The sequence below is a fragment of the Miscanthus floridulus genome, chromosome 16 (assembly GCF_019320115.1).
Source record: "Miscanthus floridulus cultivar M001 chromosome 16, ASM1932011v1, whole genome shotgun sequence".
Lineage (NCBI taxonomy): Eukaryota > Viridiplantae > Streptophyta > Magnoliopsida > Poales > Poaceae > Miscanthus > Miscanthus floridulus.
Genome location: NC_089595.1, coordinates 34,830,237 through 34,848,026, shown reverse-complemented (window position 1 = coordinate 34,848,026; position 17,790 = coordinate 34,830,237). Strand labels below are relative to the sequence as shown.

General features: G+C 44.6%; 1 protein-coding gene across 1 annotated transcript; it reads left to right on the top strand.

Annotated features, from left to right (window-relative positions):
* The first annotated feature begins 13,870 nt into the window (after window positions 1-13,870).
* On the top strand, window positions 13,871-15,515 carry LOC136513873 (uncharacterized protein At2g34160-like). Its single transcript, XM_066507850.1, has 5 exons — window positions 13,871-14,157; window positions 14,285-14,333; window positions 14,725-14,787; window positions 14,910-14,974; window positions 15,088-15,515. The coding sequence occupies exons 1-5, from the start codon at window positions 14,035-14,037 to the stop codon at window positions 15,181-15,183; spliced, it is 396 nt and encodes a 131-aa protein (XP_066363947.1). The 5' UTR covers window positions 13,871-14,034; the 3' UTR covers window positions 15,184-15,515.
* Window positions 15,516-17,790: the final 2,275 nt, after the last annotated feature.

The following is a 17,790-nucleotide window of genomic DNA, read 5'->3' as shown; positions in this document are numbered from 1 at the left end:
GAGCGTACCTTCGTTGCCTCCCTCGGTGGCCTTAACAATGACTCCGATGACGACCGCACTTCTTCCCCCTCGAGTGATGATGAGTCTAAAAGGAAGCGCAAGGACAAGCTAACTGGGCTCTGCTTCATCGCTAGTACCACACATGGAGGGTTTTGCACCATGGATATCGATGCCGAGGTGAATGCCAGCAAGGACAAGGTTCCCATCGACAATAACACTTCTGAGGTATCCCCTTCCGTCAACAATCTTGTTGCTGAGCTTGATATCATGAACGACACCTTGATTAGCCAAGATAAGCTACTAAAGCATGCTGCATGTGAGAGGAAAGAATTTAAGGACAAGCTAGAAATTGCGCTCAAGAAGCTTGAGGATGCTAAGAAGCATGTTGTAGTAGTTTCTAATGAGGTTGAGTGTGATGAATGTGCTATTCACATGTCTAGCCTTACTTCTTTGCAATCCAAGTATGTTGCTTTTCTTGATGAGAATGATGAGTTAAAATCTAGGTTTGGCTTGTTGGGTGTGTGCAAGTCCTACTCGGGCTTGCAATCTGAGCTAGCAGAGAAGGTTGCTAGGATCTCTTTGCTTGAGAAGGCCAGTTCAGATAGCACTACTGCTAAGTGTGTACATTGTGAGGGTTTGGAGCTAGAGATTGAGTCCTATAGGCATGAAAAGATGAGAATCGAGGAAGAAAACACATACATTCGGTCCATCTTGAGCTAGGTATCCTACAGTGAGCCACAGTTGGGCATGATGATGAGCCAGTTCAGGCGGGGAACTGGTGCATTGGGTGTAGGCTTTGCTTTAGGTGTGAAGGGTGAAAATATCTATGGCATGGTTGGTGAGTGTAGTGGTTTGAACCCAAGTGAGAAACCTTCCACTATTCCCAAGTTGAACAAAATCATTCCACCTAAGCCCACTAAGCCCATTGTCAAAGATGGAGTGTTTGAAGAACCTCCAAAAGCTCCACCCCAGAAACAAGTTTGGGTTCTAAAACCTAACCATCTCAAGAACCCACTTGACACTCTACCAAACATCTCTGAGGATCCCCTTCCTAAAGCCAAATAGCCACCAAGAGTGAACCATATACCCACAAGAGAGTGAGCCAACAACCACCCAAGAGAGAGATGAGGTATCACTGTGACTATTGCCATAGGGATGGTCACCTTGCTGAGTTTTGCTTTAGGAGGAAGAGAGATGAGTGGCGATAGTATGAGTTGAACAACCGGAACATGTACTGCCCGCCCCATGGAGTACATGTGCCGCCTATTCAGAGGCACAATGCTAGGCCCAGAGGTGCAATGCCCCAAGGTGCTAGGCCTCAGGTTGTGAGACCACGCTGTGGTCATGCCCGGTGAGGTTCAGGTCATGATCAATATGACTTTGAACCCCATGGTGGTGGCTCTGGTTTTCAGCCCCACAGCTCTAGCGGACCACGTTTTCCCCCATGTGGTGATCGCTTTCGTCAAATGGGACATGGTATGTTTGGTGTTTTTCCTAACACTTTTCTAGGGCAAATGAGCCAACACTGGTATCCTTCATAGTTTACTAACCCTAGTGTTGCACCATTTGCTCATCCCATGCTTTTCTATTGAGACATGATAGAGGCCTAGAGAACACGTGGCTCATTGATTCTGACTGTTCACGCCACATGACCAGAAGTTCAAAATGGTTCTTCAGCCTCGACCTCGTGCAATGTAAGGAGTACATCACATTTGGGGACAATAGCAAAGGTAAGGTGCTTTCTCATGGGACCATTCGGGTCAATGAGAGTTTTGTTCTGAAGGATGTTGCTTTGGTTTCGAATTTGCATTTCAATTTGCTTTCAGTTTCGCAACTCCTTTAGGACGGCTTTGAAGTGCGCTTTAAGACCGGCTTGTCTCGAGTTCTTGATTCTTAGGGAAATCTTGTTTGCTAGATTGTCCCTTTTGGCCATATCTTTTGAGCTGATTTTTCGCACTCCTTTGGCTCTTCTTGATGTTTGGTGGCCGGATCCTCCTCTGAGCTTTGGAAGTGGCATAGGAGACTGGGTCACTTGAGCTTTGACTTACTAGCTAGGTTGAGCTCACTTGATCTAATTCGAGGATTGCCCAAGTTGAAATTTGAGAAGGATTTGGTTTGTCACCCTTGTCATCACAGGAAGATGGTTGCCGCTTCTCACCCACTTGTGAACCAAGTCATGACCAAGGAACCTGGTGAGGTACTTCACATGGACACAGTTGGTCTAGCTCAGTTTCAGATAGATGGTGGGAAATGGTACGTTCTAGTGATCGTGGATGATTTTTCTCGCTACTTTGGGTGTTTTTCATGGAGAGTAAGGATGAGGCTTTTTCACATGACTCAGGATTTGATTCTTCAGTTGGCAAAATGAGTTCCCTAAGAATGCCATGAGAGCGATTTCGTAGTGACAATGGCACAGAATTTAAGGAATACTCATTTTGAAACCTTTTGTGCTTCTTTGGGTATCGAGCATTAGTTTTCCTCTCCTTATGTCCCTCAGCAAAATGGTGTTGTTGAGCACAAGAATCGGACCCTTGTTGAGATGGCTAGGACGATGCTCAATAAGCATAGGGCTCCTAGGAGGATATTGGGCCGAGGTGATCAATATAGCTTGCCATGTGTCCAATCGCATTTTCCTTTGGGCTTTCATGAAGAAGACTTCTTATGAGTTACGATTTGGACTGACCACCCAAGGTAAGTCCACTTCAGGGTGTTTGGATGCAAGTGCTTCATCCTAAAACAAGGTAATTTGGACAAGTTTGAAGTCCAGGTCTTCCGATGGTGTTTTTCTTGGTTATGCTTCTCACTCTCATGCATATCGTGTTCTTAACCTTGAAACTAACCGAGTTGTGGAGACCAGTGAGGTCACATTCGATGAAATCATGCCTTGTTCTACTCCTATCTTTGATTGTGCTAGTGATCAGGAGATTGGTGAGAGCATCTTTGTGGAGGAGGAGTAGGAAGATACTGATTGGGGTGATCCCGAGTTGACTCCACTAGCTGCCCCTCTCTAGCCTACGACGTCTACTTCAGCTCACAGCCTCGATCCCTCTTCTTCTACTACTTGGGGCCCGTTCGAGTAGCCTCCTTAGCCTTCATTGGATGCACCTGACGAGGCCTTAGCTGTTGTTGAGGGAGAGGTGACTTCTTCAAGGGAGGCACCACGACACATTTAGCGTTGCCACCCACCTCAGACCATGATCAGTGACATCGACCAGCAAGTCACACGGTCCAGGTCATATGATATCTCACACTTCGCTCACTTTGCTTTCGTTGCTTCTTTTGAGCCTCGAGATGTTGGACATGCTCTATCTAATGCCAATTGGGTCAATGACATGCACAAGGAGTTAGAAAACTTTGAATGAAACCAGGTATGGGTTTTAGTACCACCTCCACCAGATTGCCACCCCATAGGTACAAAGTGGGTTTTCAAGAACAAACAGAGTGAGGATGGGGTGGTAGTGAGAAACAAGGCTAGGTTGGTAGCTCAGGAGTTTTGCCAGAAAGAGGGTATAGGCTATGAGGAAACCTTTGCTCCGGTTGCCCATTTAGAAGCCATTAGGATTCTTTTAGCCTTTGCAGCTTTGAAAGGGTTCAAGCTGTATCAGATGGATGTGAAGAGTGATTTCTTGAATAGGTACATAGAGGAAGAGGTTTATGTTAGGAAACCCCCTAGCTTTGAAAATCCTAGGTTCCCCAACCATGTTTTTAAACTCCACAAAGCCTTGTATGGTTTGAAGCAAGCCCCGAGAGCCTGGTATGAGTGTTTGAAAGCCTTCTTGCTTAAAAAGGGTTTTAAAATGGGTTCTTTTGATAAAACTTTGTTTCTCCTCAAGCAAGGCACTGACACTCTCTTGGTTCAGATATACGTGGATGATATCATTTTTGGTGGCTCTTCTCATGCACTTGTTGCCAAGTTTGCAGATGCTATGAGCAGGGAATTTGAGATGAGCATGATGGGAGAATTGACTTTCTTTCTCGAGTTGCAAATCAAGCAAACCCGAGAAGGGATGTTCATGCACCAAGGCAAGTACACCAAGGACCTGCTAAAGAAGTTCAATATGGGCAAGGCCAGGCCTCTTTTGACCCCATGTCGACCATGATGGCCCTAGACGTAGATGAGGAAGGAGAAGCCATGGACTAGAAGGAGTACCGCAGCATGATTGGATCATTGCTATACCTGACGTCGATGAGACCGGACATCCAATTTGCGGTCTATGTGTGTGCGCTCTTTCAGTCTTCACCGTGCATGTCTCATCATCAAGCCGTCTAGCGGATCATGAGGTACCTTTGCTTCACACCTGAGTTTGGTCTTTGGTTTTCGGTCTCCTCCTGTCTTTCTCTTTGTGGGTATTCTGATGCAGATTATATATGCTAGTTGTCGTATTGAGAGAAAGTCCGTGTTAGGGACTTGTCAATTTATTGGGTCTTATCTTGTGTCTTGGTCTTCTCGCAAGCAGTCCAGCGTTGCCCAAATCCACCATAGAAGCTAAATATGTCGCTGTCATTGCATACTGCACCTAGCTGCTTTGGATGATAACTACCCTGAGAGATTATGGCTTAGAGTTTAGGCGAGTGCCTTTGCTTTGTGATAGCACTAGTGCCATAAGTGTAGCTAAGAATCTAGTTCTCCACTCAAAAACCAAACATATAGAGGTGCGCTTTCATTTCTTGCGTGACCACTATGAGAATGGTGATATTGACCTACGCCATATTGACACCCAAAACTAGCTTACGGATATCTTTACCAAACCCCTTGACCAAGCCTAGTTTGCATGCTTGTGAGGGGATCTTGGGGTTTGTTTCCCTTTTTGGAGCAGGGAATGTTTGTGTTGTATAGTAGTTTTGTTTTCTTTGTAGCTTAGTTTCTATTTTCTGGTTTTCTGTATCATATTGCGTTGCATTACATCATCTATATTAGAGCATTTTGAGCTTAATGGCTATAACTGTTAGATTGAAACTATGCTATATTTGGGATGTTTTGTATGTACTTATGGTGCTTGTGGCTTAGGCTCTTTTTGATCAATTGATGCATGTTATGAGCTAAGCTATTTTTAAATTATGAACATGATTAACAACTTTTGAAACTTGAAATTAGTTCACCACTGAAGATGGTTACTAGCATGTGTAGGACTTGTTGAGATCCCTATTGTTATCACTTATATGCTAGGTTGCTACATCTCATGCTTTGAGTTACTCACTTGCTTGGACAACTTGGAGATTCTTGTGCTAAAATTAAAAAAACAAGCTAAGTGATGAGAAAAGTTCGAGATGGGTCTGTACTGTCCTACGTCAAGGTATCAAGATGGCTTCCAATTGCACCTTTGGATGAACTTGAGCCTTGTAGTGGATGCTGAAACCATTGTCTTAAGCTTTTGATTGTCTATGACATAGGCTTGGCATGGTTGCTAAGTTAGGCCTGACGGTACAGATAACCTCTCGCACACACATGTTTTGACTAACTCTTGTGTTAAGCTAGAAACTCTGATGAAATTAAAATTTGATGAAAACACAAGTCTTAGTTTCATCTTTGACATGATGTGTGACCGCTGCTTAGGGTAGTTCACCTTGTATACACTTGTTAGCACTAGGTTGATTTTCTGCTTATACCTGCTATGTGCTACTTTCAGTGGTGAACCCCTTCTTGAATTGCTTAAACCTGATCAAAATTGCCTAAGTGTCATATTTCGTCTCACTTGATCAGTTTGAGCATTTGCTAGCACTTGTATTTGTTGCTACACACACATAACAGCACCAGTTAAAAGCATCTTTTCAACCTGATTGCTATACTCCTGAAGCTTCTGCATTTCTGCATCCCTTGCATTCATAGCATATTTTGAGGGGGAGTGATAGCTTTTCAGGGCTTGATAAGTGCATGTTTCAACAAGGGGGAGAGTTTTGAGAAATATCCATGGAGATCTTGTCTTGTTAAGTTGCATGCATTCATTTAGGAGATTGCATTTGTTAAGGGGGAGTTGCACATTGAGTTGTTGTTGCTAGATGTGTTGAGCCTTTGCCTCTTCTGGAGGGTCTAGTAGTTTTTAGGTGTTTTGAGCCTTGCTAGTGGTGTTGAGCCCATTGCCTCTTCTTGAGGGCTAGCTGTGATTCACTTGGTTGCGTCGAGCCGTTGCCCATGTCTTTGGGGACCAAGTTTCGCTCATTTCAAATGACCCGATTTTTGGTTTTTCTTTAACTTTTGGTCATTTGGGTGAGTTCTTTGTTTTCTCTTCTTCTTTTGTGCTTTTTCACTGTTGTCATTTGTTGGTGTTGGCAATGCACTCATCAAGGGGGAGATTGCAAACACAAGGTTGATATGTGCCCTTGTGGTTTAGATTTGTGATGAGTGATTGTCAATGTGAATTGTGTCTTGGGTTGAGTTTAGGAACTAATCATGGCGTGAGTTGGGTTGTGCAACATGTCTCTTGGCTTGTGGTGCATAGGTGTGGAGCTCGGAGGCAGTGGTCGACGGCGAGGTAAAGGTCAAGTAGGGATGTGCTATGCCGATGGACCGATAGTGGTGAAGGATGGACGTGAGGCTTGGACTGAGGGACCAGGAGGCTAGGTGACTAGCCGCGGTGGCTGACACTTGGAGACATCGACAAGCACAAGTATACATGGAGGAGTGACCATGTTGACCGAGTCAAGACGGTGGACATGCAAGTCAAGCGGAGGCTCTAGAAGACTTGGTGGCCGGGCGGTCAAGAATGGACGTGACACGTGTCGAGTTGTGGGGGACGCGTATGGAGTACGCTACTCGCGGGCAGTTTGATGGTTTGGGCCTCAAAACCATTGGTGGACGGTTTACGGGTTTGGGCCTCAAAACCCAGGTGGAGGTTCCGAGGAGGAACGGGGCGGCACGTGGTGGAATCACAGAGGTTGCGTTGAGGCGAATCAAATCTATGCAGGAAGCGTGGCCGTCCGATCGACAAAAAATGAGTTGGACCATTACGCCCTCGGGTCAAGTGGTTCGCTCAAAATATCTAAGGGAATTAGTGGAATTATGTAATAGGCCTATAAATAAGATGGGGCTGCCTCCACTCCACTGTATCACTTCAGTCAGCATTTTCCTTCTCCTTGCTAGGGTTCTTCGCTCTAGACTATTGTTATCCACAGATGAACTGATCGAATCTACGTACTCCAAACCTAAGTGGGAAGTGAGGCCTTTACCTCACCTTGCCCTCCAGGATTCAGATCATGAGTAGTGTCTTGTGGTTTTCATTTTGTGTTCTTCATGTTCTTATTTCTCCCCTCCACCGTTTTGCTTTGATTCATCGATTTTGGTGGATTTCGAGTTGTCCCGGTTGTTTCTAGATGGGCAAGGACGTGTGTTGAAGTGTTTCACCAAAGAAAATCCTCAAATTCCACACGAGCTCATAGATTGGGGCTGATTCTATTTTGGGGAGAAAACTTACTCTTGCGCCGTTTTTCTTCGATTCACAGAGCTTTGGTTTGTATTAGGCCATGATCCTTTGGAGGTAGCCTTTATACTCACTAGTGAATCTTTGTGCAACGTTGCAAGTCGATCCGAGTTGGTTTGGTTGACTTTTGGTTTTGAAATCAAATTTCCCCGAAGTTTGCTCGTGCATACCAGACATGTCTGGTGCGCATATAGGACATGTCCGGTAGACAAACTTTCGAGTTTGGAGATGAAATTTGGTAGAGACCTACCTCAAGGTGTCTAGAGGCTGTGGTTAAAAGTTCACAGTTATTTGGACAATGTTTGGTAGGCTTTTTGATTTTTCTCCTGATGTAGCTCTATGTTGTTCACTGAAACTCGGACATGTCCAGTATAGGAGCTGCGGGTCTGAGTTTTGTTCTAGTTCTCTACAAGCTTCTCAGACATGTCCGGTAGGCACACCAGACATGTCCAGTAGGAGGGCCTGAACGTTGAATCTTGTTGTTCGCTTCTTGATTGTTTGAGCTCCGTTTGAGTTCCGTCTTTTGCGTTGGCTTTGTGGTGTCCCGCTGTGTTCTTAGGGAACATCCACTCACTTATTTGGGTCATGGACATCACGTTAGTTGCTTCGTGTGTTTGGCGGTGAATTTAGGACAGCGGCCAAATATTTCGTGAGAAATTTTATGGCTCCCATTCAAACATGCCCCCCCCCCCCCCCCCTCATGTCGTCGTTTTCGGTCCTTCAAGATCCAAACAAGTCTAGCTAATTGTTAGCTGATCAATACTCCCTCAACCCGGGAAAAACGATGAGAAACTAAGCAGCATGGTAAAAGATGCATGTGCCCCTATATGTCCTCGGTCAAATCACCGTCGGGAGCCTAGGAATCTATGACACGCTTGCATAGCTCTACCCACCTCACGGTGTTGCTGTGCTAGATGAAATGATTACTCCTACACGGTGTTGCTGTGCTAGATGAAATGATTACTCCTACCATACTAGTCCCTGGCACTCTGCATATGTAGCCCGTTCGGATGCTATGGTTCTGGAGGAATTTGGATGGTTTGAAGGAATTCTGTAGGAATTTGTGAGAGGAAAACACTGCTCCGGATGAAAAAAGAAGCGGATCAAGCCGGGTTTAAGGGCACGTGAACGGGCCGTAGTAGCCTCGGTACTCTAAAGTTGCATTCTTTCGCGGACATGCAATGAAGCTCAGTATTTCATTATTTTGCGGATGGAGGGAGTACCCAACTAATAACTATTTCACTAGTTAGATCAAACTAGCTAATAGCAACTCATATTAGTTGTGATCTTTTAGCTAGCTAATAACTATGAAGCAACTAATGGATCAAAACAGGGCAAAACTTAGCTGCCATTAGTTAATAAGTAGCTGGTGTGCAAGCATAGCCGTGACTAGCAGGACACTGTGGAATCCTTGGAATCACGCGTAATAAGCATGCAAGCACTAACTATATACTCTAGGGACTATATGGCTCATTATATTGTTCGTCTCCGTACGTGTCACATCGTCTGGCCTACCAAGACGCGCATGCTGCGTGACACGGCCCCTTTGATGCTGTGCCAAGGGTCAAGACACATGGCGTGTTCGTTTTCAGCAGGTTTTCTTTGCTCTTACTACGGTCTACAGTCTAGAGAGCAGCATTAGCCTGCCCCAACGTCAAGTATGTGTATCTACTCTACTCCCTCAGCACGATTTGCTGCTATGTTTTGCCACGATTTGTGTGAACTTGGTCTGGAAAGGAGTGAACTGGATTCTAAACATTGAGGCAGGCATCCACATTGAGTGTTGACTGGGACAAGATGAGAAATGAATCGATCTCAATTAATCGTCTGGCATGAAGGTCTAGAGAGGTTGGTAGTAGACGTACTACGTCGTCGGATCCGATCCACACAGACCACAGGCGCCGGAACTAGGTACTGGACCGGCCGACGCCGTACGTCATCAGCTGCGCCCAATCTAGCGTTCCTTGATTACTCTATACAATACATGATGCATCACGCACATGTGTCTGTCCATGATGCATATACATAGATTACGGTACACCTGAACTTTGGTTATTAAAATCAGGAAAACAAAAACGAAAAAGAAAAAACTGTTGGACGGACATAGGACACTTGTGGGCCGCCGTTGGTTAGAAGCTGCCTTTTTCTGACCACTAGCACTATCTGATAGCATTTTTATTTTGATAGTTGTATCGCTGTTTCGACATACAGCCGTGGTATTACACCTACTTTTTCAGGTGTTATGAAAATATTTACATCCGATATAAAGTAACCACGACAAATAAACTAGTCAGTCCGTGACCTCGCCACCTCTACCATCTTTACCGACCGACCCCTAGTATACTAATGTGATATGCCGTGACACTTAAGGGACGTGGAAAATATGTCCTGCACAAAACGAGACCCCGAGCCCTAACAGCATCCTAGTCACCTGTCCAAAAAGGCAGCGGAGCCAGAGCTGAAAGGAAGAGGGGGCCGGATCAAGCTCCACAGCAGATCTGTCTAAAATTTCTCTCTGTTTCTTTCGCTAAGACATCGGTGTTACCGTGTTAGAAGCTAGGTAACTTTTTCACGCTGTCATGTTGGCTCTGTTGCTCAGCTATAGAATCAAGTGTAAGAAAATAACTACTCCTTTGAAATATGCATGCAGCCATGCGACTGTGCATCATGTAATCTGCATGCAGTCTCACAGAGTCATAGCTATCCTTTGAAAAATTACCAACGACGAGGGGGGCCGGAGCCCAGGATGGCCCCAAGGTAGCTCCGCCCGTGCAAAAAGGCATCAACTTTAGAAACAATATGTCCACTTCAATTTGTCGACACAGATCGAGCAGCCATGCAAAAAGACTGAGAATCGGATGGGTAGCAAACATTGCATGCATGGACCTGTAGTGAAAGTAATCCTTCACTGCCAGGTTGCTCCCCGCGATAAGAAATAAATAAAGGACAAATCAAATCAACATACCAGGAACAACCAGAGTCCTGCCATTTGCAATCTGATTACGACTCATGTGTCTTTTGGAACCAACTTTTTATATTCGTATACTCCACAATCAGAAGCCGCTTTTATTTTATATATGTTTCGCAAGGCAATAACTGCAAGAGACAAACTCAGGCGGTGATATGTTAATATATGGTCAACATCTTTGCTTAGATACACGTCTTTAGTTGATGTAAATGAGAATAGATAACCAACACGTTGCCATGACATCTTGCTTTCTCCCGAATAACCTAACCAACACTATGGATGTGCTTGGTTTCGGGATAGGGTGGAATGGGATGGTTTCATCCCTGTTTTTATTAGGATGGGATTGTCCCCACTAGTGTTTGGTTTAGAGGGACGGGTCATCCATAATTTTCGTTTGGTTAGAGTGATTGAGTGAAAAGGGACCATGGAGCTTTTAAGACGGTCAGCTACAACTTTTGTGGTCCACCTGTTATTAATATGCCCAGCCTATCATCCTCTGCCCCAAGTCTTCTCGACTGCCCATATCTCTGCTCAGCACAGCCCCCACACAATGTTGCTCGCACCTCCACGCTACCTCCCCATCGCAATGTGCCCCGCTGCTAGCGCCTACATGCTAGGGCGTGCCGCCTCCCATAGTGCCTCCCCATCATGGAGCCCGTGCCCCACCCCACGGGGCTAGAGCCGAGTCGCCTCCCCACCACCCTGCCCCGTCGTTGTGGCCACCCAGCCCATGCCACCACACCAAACGATGGCTCGTCTTGCACCTCCTGTGCCTCACCTGCATGTGTGAATGAACGGAAGCTCTTGGCGTGTGACAAGGACCATGAGGGACATCCCCATCCCCTCGATTTTGAGGGTTGGATCCGTCCAGCATCTACGAGGCATATTCCTCAAAAGGGATAATCCCATCCTCCATGTTTCTCATTCAAGCATGTTTAGTTCTGGGCGCGAACCATTGCATGCTCTTCCATCCTTGAAACCAAACACATGCTATAAAAATATTGTACTTTGTTTTAATGTAGCTCACTACATTTGTAAACACTACTTTCCTATAGAACATCCTAAGCAACTCTAGCAATGGTTATCAAATCAGTGACCCTACATGTAATGCAACGACTCTTACTCTTGAGAGCTCAGTTTTCTAGGCTAAACTCTATTAAGGGTGGTCAAATCAGTCCCCCTGCTTTCTTATGGCATGCAATCTAGACCCATCCATCATTAAAGCAATTTTTTCATTAACACAGATCTTATGGCACGCAAGACCCGTGGATGGGTGTAGAAGGCATGTTGTGGAGGTAGGGTTAGGGTAAGGGTGGGCAAGCACAACTGGCATGTGGTGGAGTCCGGGGTAGGGTTGAGGCGATCAAGCGTAGAAGGGGTCATGGTGGCTATGGTCAAGCTCAGTGCTTGCCACTACTCGAGGTTGGGGAAGAATGCAAGAAGGGGTTGGCTAAAGGTCAAGGTCGCTGTTGGCGATGGCTGGTGGAGACTGGGCAGAACTAGTGTTCTAGTTAGGCACCCAAATCCATCTAGGAAACTTGGTGAATGGGCTTGGGGTTTATGGGATGTGATCCCAAGCTACAGGGAGGGCAGATCTGGTGGCAGGATTTGGAGGTGATGGTCAGAGGAGTGGGCTAGGAGGGAGCATGAGCAGGATATGAGCAGGTGTAAGGACCTAATGGTCCCAAGAGTGAGGTGAATTGGGGTTTAAAAAATTAATTCACAACAACCATAGCCTTTGCAATTCTATCACACCCCGCTTGTGCTTCTTGCCTAAGGACTAAAAGATTCTCACCAGCATCAAGTCCTTAGGGCTATCACACTAAACATGTCTTTAGCAAAGGGCACATTAATTTAATATAGTCCTTAGTTGTTGAATTGAGCCCTATAGCTAAGCACACTCTAGTATGCAATCCTACTTGTCACACATAAGGTTCTTCCACACAAACTAGGACTAACACCTAAGTTAGAAAATTTAAGTAATGCAAGACATAGGGCAAGGCAAAGAGAACCAAATTTATCATGTGATATTGCTTGCAAAAATGCAACCCCTAGTCCACCCTGGAGCTCCACTTAGGTACACTCCCAAATATCAAGCTCTATCTTTCCAATCACGATGTTTGCTCAACCAGCCAAAGGTAGTGGAGGAAGAAGTCACAACCACCGCACCCTTGCCGCTACTGCTGGAAATTTGGACCCCTCGCCACTCTCATTGCTCCCTTGATCTTCATAGCCAGCATAACGCCCTTGCACTCTTCCATTGTCGCCACTCTCTCGACACCTGGCTGGAGGACAAGTGACGCGAAGCGAGAGGAAGTTGGTATACACAGAAGAAACTACTCGCCATCTGCCACGGGCAGTAGCAAGATCCCATGAGCATCACTCCAGGACCCTGATCTGCACATATGCCACCGATGTTTTCACCTAGGAGCACACATGCCTCTCTCTTCGTTGAATGCTTTTATGGAGGAGTTTTTTTTTTTGCAAAAATGACAATACACAGACAGCGTTGAGAGCATGTTGTATGTGCCCTAAGCCTCCACCATGGAGAGAGAGAGAGAGAAGCAAAATGCTGGTACAGTAGGCTTCAGTTTTCCTTTTTTTCCCTGTTACTCCTTCATTTGTCTCCCTTTTATTAGGGCGATGGATGTGCATGATGTTATTAACTTCCATCAACTACGGTACAATATTGTACTAACTTTTTTTCTTTGGTCCCAATGAACGAGCCATGGTAAATATACGTACAGGCCAAACTATTCACGAGTTTGGTGCTCCAAGAAAGCCACGCATGCAGGCTGTAGATCTATTCGTAATCTTCCAAATATTAAATATTTATTATATAATTAAAGAACAAAAAAGTTTATTTGTTCTTCATTGCTCATAGTCGTGCGACGGATTCAATCTTTCTGTATATATAAGTTAGATTAGAAGTAGCGTGCCAAGCATGTCACAGAGTCTGAATTCAAAACAAATTAGGATTTGAATTATTTTCATAGTAGTTAAATGTTTAGACATCGTGCAAAGTCCTATCCTAAAACGAATTCGGATTCATTATATGATTATTGACAAATCTCTAAACATTTCGTACTAAGTTTGATTTGCAGACGAATTTAAACGCATCACGTGGTCACTAAAATCTCACAAGTCATACAGGTAACCACGCAACAATCTGAACATCACATTCCAAGGCATGGACATGTTTACTAGTTGTTTATGGTAGGGAAAGGAACCGATTATAAAATATATAATCATATTTATTTGAAACATACTATACACAAATAAAAGTGTAGAATCGGGTTTATTTGAAACCGGCATTGGCATGTAAGGTTGGTGTTGTTTCAGCCCACAGGCCAGTTCGTGTTATGGACCCAGGAGCCCTGCCGCTGCCGATGTCGGCCCACCAAAGCCCACTCGGACGCCGCAACCGGGCCTGAAACGGGACGGTGTCGATGTCCTCGTCTGACCCGCTCCGGAGTCCCGATCCGGCTCGCCTGTCGCCTTCCCTCTGCCTGCCTCCCCTGATCCGAGGCCGCCATTAATACCAACCGCCAGCACCTCGCCTCGCCACCAAGAACGCAATCCAATCTCGCGAGAAGATCAAACGCTCTGATTGATCGGTCGATTCGTCATCTCTTCAACAAATCCGGAGACATGGCGGCGGCGGTGCAGGCCGGCGGAGACTCGCAACAGCAGCAGCAGCAGTCCGTCGGCGGGAACCGGATTCAGGTGTCCAGCTCCAAGAAGCCGCTATTCTTCTACGTCAATCTCGCCAAGGTATCGGTCCGTCGATCCATCGGTCGGCTCTGACTTCTCACTGCGCCCGTCCTCTTCAATGGTGGTTTGGTTTCTTGGCTGGTGAGCCCGGCTGGTGCTAATTCTCGTTGTCGTACGTATTGTGCAGAGATACATGCAGCAGCACGGCGACGTCGAGCTCTCCGCGCTCGGGCTGGGTGCGTCCCCTTGTTCTCATCCTCTCTCTTGCATCTTTTTAATTTCAATCTGCAAACCAGATCTTACACAATTTTGTCTCAGGACGTAATGTCTGTTGAAATTCCTTTGTCACCGTTATTGTTGTTGTAAGTTTTAGCTAAGGACGGCAAAATTGGTGGCCAATGTACTATCATATTAGTGTAGACATGTTGATCAACATACTCATGCCATCTTCATCCCCTGTTCCATGTTCATAAGCATTGGAAATTCATCCTATAGGCATTGGAAAAAGTGTATCTTTTCTAAACAATACGAGGATGGAGTTCACACTATTTTTTTTCTGTAGTTGACCTAGAATTATGTTTCTAAATAAATTTAGTACCTAACAGAGCCTATTTAATTTGCTTGCAGCCATATCAACGGTTGTCACCATTGCAGAGATCCTGAAGAACAATGGTCTTGCTGTCGAGAAGAGTAAGAACTTGCCTTTCGTCATTATATAACATGCATGTAGTTACATTGTGATAAGTTAATCTGCAGCCCTTGTTGGGGTATGCTCTGAATTCCGTCTTATTTACCCCCTTTAACATGTGCAGAGATTAGAACATCCACAGTAGAAATCATTGACGAAACGAAAGCCCGACCAATCCAAAAGGCTAAGGTTAGAAATCAGATCTACACCACTGTACATTTTCTTCCTTCTTCCAATTTGTTTATCTTCATGTGGCACTCTTCTTTGTGTCGGAAAACATTGACCCTGAGCCATGTCTGCAGATTGAGATAGTACTGGGAAAGACTGATATGTTCGATGAGTTGATGGCGGCCAATGCTGGAGATGCAAACGCAGTTGATGACGAGGAACAGACCTAGAAAGTTTAGGGACTTGTTATGGCTATTCCTTCCCTGTTTTCTCCCTTTGTCTCTCCTTTGTTAGCTCCGGTTAAATTGGGCGATGCTGATGCATGAAGACGAAATATGTTTTAGGTGTTTTGTGTTCACTTGTTGAGTGCAGCGTTCTTAGAACATACAATGTCTGATTTATTCCATTTGTGCAATGGTTTTTCTATTTTGGTGGCGTTAACGATTAATGTACTGTTCACTGTCGTGACATCATAGACCAACATATGTACGTCTGTTTTATACAGTGCTGACATGAGACAGAGAAACAGCACAGTCAAGGGAAACTTCATGCATACAGAACACAGATCAATTGCAGCTTTGCCACTTGTGAATTATGATTGCCTATGGCATCTGAACGTTTTCATACATCCCGGTAATGAGTTTCGAGAGACATGTTTTCAACACAAGTGGTACGCAAAAGTAAATCTGGGAAAAAAGAAATTAATTTATCAGATCAAACTAAATGCAAAAGCAGGTTAAAGAACTTCTGCTGACTGCAGCAATAACCTGAATCTTGAGCTTCAACCAGCTCCAGCACCAGTCGCTTCAAAGAAATACCGAAAGCTGCCTGCTGTCAGGATGTCGCAAAACTGAGCTCTAATAAGGTAAAGCATCCGCACACACTTCACTCATCCTCTTCTTCGATCAGAATCTTCTTGCAAGCCTCGTAGCACATAAACGAAATCCCAGCAGCAGGCATCAACTTCATGCAGCTTGGCCCCAACCCTCTCTGTACAGGCCCCCAACCCCTTCATCCTCAAGAATGCTCAGGAGGGCATGGAGCATGTTTTTGTAAACCTTCTTGCCACCAACAGCTCCAACTTGCATGTGCTTCCGTGCGACCTCAAGAGGGAATGTCGCTGTGCTTGAGATAGCTCCTGCAGCAGACCCGATGAGCAGCGTTGGAATGTTGCCAATCTCATTTGTCTTGAACACCTTCCTGTACACCTTCTTCAGGGTGTCATAGGCAAAGTAGTTGGTTGCAGCATATGGCACCACTCCAATCAGACTTGGGGTTAAGCCTCGGTAGAGTTCAGTAGGCCCTTCATCGCGTACGATCTTGACAAATGCGTCAAGGAAATTGTCATACACACCTCTCTGCAGAATTAGAGAGCAACCATTACAGCCTCATGTTTTGCACTTTAGTATGAAGGTCCACTCATTCTATTAGATTTAGGGAAGGTGTGCCTTGTGGTTAGCACTAACCTGTATAGTTAGCCGTGTCTTAATCAATTCCAGAGGGTATGTACACAGTGTTGAGCTAACACCGGCAAATGCTCCAGCCACTAGTGAAGGAGGGACTGGGATCTTCCGTTCCTCCCCAGATTTGGGGGTCAAGAACTTATTAGCTGTATCAAAGGCAAAAAACTGCAAAAAAAAAGTCAAAACAAACAATCAGATACTTCGGTGCTGCATACATATACATGTCCATGCCATAAATCAATATATCGCCATTTACATGACTAAATTATTACCAGAATCACAATGCATCTAACGATATCTATTTATGGAGCCATTAAGCCTATCCAAGATGTGCAGGTACTAAATGTAACTAGAAAATGCGGCATAAGCCCGTCCAATACTGCTGAGAGAGTATTGTTGCTTGCAATTGCGTACTGCTGATTTGCAGTTCACTACTAAGCCAGCAAGCCATCCAATCTTACAATATTCGATCTTATAACCTTCATAGAAATTTGAATTATTGCAATAGCAGCATGGCGCTTTGTTAGACTTTTTTGTGCTTTTGCTTGTAAGCTGGCACCCCAGCATGGATGATGTAACAAACTTATTACTTTCTTAAAAACTGAGGATACTCTTTTAAAAAAACAGATAGAGAACTATCAGCGTTAGCTCGTCCTGTAGATGGGGCTTTAAGCTCCAAACATTAGCAAAAGCAGGCAAGTATTGTTGGCTGATTTGTTGTGAGAGAAAAATAATGTCCGTTGGCTGAAAAAGTACGGCTTATAAGCCAAGCGAACAGGGCGTATATCTTTGCTTGGATCTTCAGCGATGATGATGATATATTGACGGACTCGACTCTCGAGTGACGGTATGGGAGCAAGCAATAATAATGTGGAGTGAAATACTGAAATCTATAAACAAGCTCAAATTTAGGCTATATTTTCTCCACACTTTTTGTCACAAGTATGCTTAAAATGCCATAATCATGTTTAAAATTTGGCGAGCAAAATGAACATCGTAAATTTGATACATTATGGATTGGCAAGGTGTGGTTGCAACATTGAGCCGAATGCCTACCAAACGTGTGGTTACTGATCAAACACTCTAGAATTCGCAAACTCTCAAATATTCCTCCACTCAAAATTGTACCTACACAAAACTTTTACTCCCTATCTAAATACAATATATATCTAATTGCATATCATAAACTATCTATCTAAAATAAAAATCAGAATAATTTAAAATTTGGAACAAACGTACCACCCTCCGTCCTATACTATAGATTATTTTGGCATACATAGTTTTCTCTATGCAACTAGATATATGATATGTTTAGATACATAATTAAAATGGTCATGCTAAGCACTTAATCCATGTTTGCTTTACTCAACAGAC

What these genes read in the sequence shown, in the direction of transcription:
- LOC136513873 (XM_066507850.1), top strand. Translation starts at nt 14,035, where the DNA reads ATGGCGGCGGCGGTGCAGGCCGGCGGAGACTCGCAACAGCAGCAGCAG. An exon ending in TCTACGTCAATCTCGCCAAG is followed by an intron (nt 14,158 to 14,284) that starts GTATCGGTCCGT and finishes CGTATTGTGCAG; the next exon opens with AGATACATGCAGCAGCACGG. An exon ending in TGGTCTTGCTGTCGAGAAGA is followed by an intron (nt 14,788 to 14,909) that starts GTAAGAACTTGC and finishes TAACATGTGCAG; the next exon opens with AGATTAGAACATCCACAGTA.